The following is a 1,979-nucleotide window of genomic DNA, read 5'->3' as shown; positions in this document are numbered from 1 at the left end:
TAAAACTACTTTTCATTACTAAATCATGCCTTAAAGATAAAAAAAACTACTTTTCATATTAACTCAAGTCCTTAAGATAAAAACTAATTTTCTTGCACAATCATACCTTAAGATCTAAAGTGTTTCTCATGCTAAACAGTGTCATAAGACAAAATGGTTTAATTTTCATGCTAAATCTTGCCCTAAAACAATAAAAGTTCTCCATGTTTAATCATAGAAGAAACGAGAAAATTTTTAACATAATTCGTATTTAAAACATTGAACTTTAGGATAATATAAGAAAATATTCCTACAGTTTCTGTTCCTCCTTGGCCGGCTATAGAGAAACAAGACAAAAACAACCATATCAGATATAAGCTGTCACTAGTACACAAAAGTATGTTTTTAAAATATACAATTTTTCACATTTACTCGGAAACTGCGTAAAATTAGAACAGTAAGCAACCACAACTGAATCGGTAAATATTCTAAAAATTCATGGTAATGGTACAAACTGTAATAAAACTTTCTGCGATATTAAGTTGAAAGTCATTTTTTTATGACTGATGTCAAGAATTCATTCATGACTGAACACGAACAATTCGCTGTAAAATGTACACATTACGCTGCCTAGGAAAAGTATTTGCTTTTTTTCCCTACCATTACTAATAGGTGTTCTTTAGCAAAAGATATGAAGGCTTACCAAGTACTCAAACTGTCATTATGCCGTTGTGTGCATGATTAATGAAATAGCTTTCAATGATCCTGATCCACGGCCGATAACGCTATAACAAACGTCATGATGATGTCACCGCAAGAAACTCGACATAGCGATGTCTTATTATATATATGAATTAGTTATGATAACACTTAAACTAAAATTGTTGCATGTAGCATACGCTTAAATATTTCAAAATAAGAAATGACGTGGATTAGATTGTGTTCGAAGATCTTGTTACTATATTGTGATCAACTCTTCTGAATTATGATTTCGTTTTCAGTATTCATTTATCCAATAATAAACAAATCATTTTATTGCGTTAAATTAATAATTTATATTTCATCGATTTGGTCACCGCTTTGTATAGCGTACTTCATATGATTATCAACACACTAGCTCAACTTGCAATCTTCCTAGCCCTGAAAAGAACTGATTTTCAATATAAAATGATACATACATTATCAACTATCTAGATATATGATGTATGCATCACACTAACTAAAGTTAATACAGTAAAGTTTGACTATAAATTACAAATTACATACCCCTGAAAGGGACTGATTTTTGATATAAAATGATACATAAATTATTCATTATCTAGATATATAATGTATGCATCACACTAACTAAAGTTAATACAGTAAAGTTTGACTATAAATTACAAATTACATACCCCTGAAAGGGACTGATTTTTGATATAAAATGATACATAAATTATTCATTATCTAGATATATAATGTATGCATTATACTAACTAAAGTTAATACAGTAAAGTTTGACTATAAGTTATAAATTACATACCCCTGAAAGGGACTGATTTTTCATGTGAACTTATGTATATATAGGACATTCAAACTCGACGTATTTATCCTACTTATCATGTTAATTAAAGGCAACTACGGTCCAAACGAGCATGAACTTCTACAGACAGATAAACTGTTTTAACTGATATTTATATAGCCTATTTGTTCGATACTACTTGAATTTACAGAAAGCCTTGTTTTTGAACAAACTATTTTGTGCATAACAATAAACCGAAATTACAGAAATTTGATAAGTTAATAAAAGAAGTTGTTTAGATTGATTATTTGTTGTACAAAATGTTGCAGTTTTGTCATACAAGCTTATGTTCAAAGCTACACTGAGCGTATGATTTCCGTAGCTTCACAACAGTCAAACAAGGTTGTATTCATACCTGTCTTCTGTTTTTGAATATAACATTTTATAATAAACTAAGTCAATAATACGAATGTTGTGATATAGTGTATTCAACGCAGTT

General features: G+C 29.3%; 1 protein-coding gene across 4 annotated transcripts in view; it reads right to left on the bottom strand.

Annotated features, from left to right (window-relative positions):
* The window catches only part of LOC106466608 (band 7 protein AGAP004871-like), an 85,793-nt gene that overhangs the window by 55,099 nt on the left and 28,715 nt on the right, over positions 1-1,979 (bottom strand). For 3 of the 4 annotated variants that reach the window (XM_022394643.1, XM_013926901.2, XM_022394640.1), the window contains exon 2: positions 294-316. The exons of the other annotated variant lie outside the window; for it this stretch is intronic. In XM_022394643.1, the coding sequence (XP_022250351.1) occupies positions 294-316 (23 nt within the window). The remainder of the gene's footprint in view (positions 1-293; positions 317-1,979) is intronic. 4 annotated transcript variants of the gene reach the window in all.

This window comes from Limulus polyphemus, unplaced genomic scaffold, assembly GCF_000517525.1.
Source record: "Limulus polyphemus unplaced genomic scaffold, Limulus_polyphemus-2.1.2 Scaffold2318, whole genome shotgun sequence".
NCBI lineage: Eukaryota > Metazoa > Arthropoda > Merostomata > Xiphosura > Limulidae > Limulus > Limulus polyphemus.
Note: the sequence above shows the minus strand (reverse complement) of the source record. Positions and strands in the feature narration are given on the sequence as shown.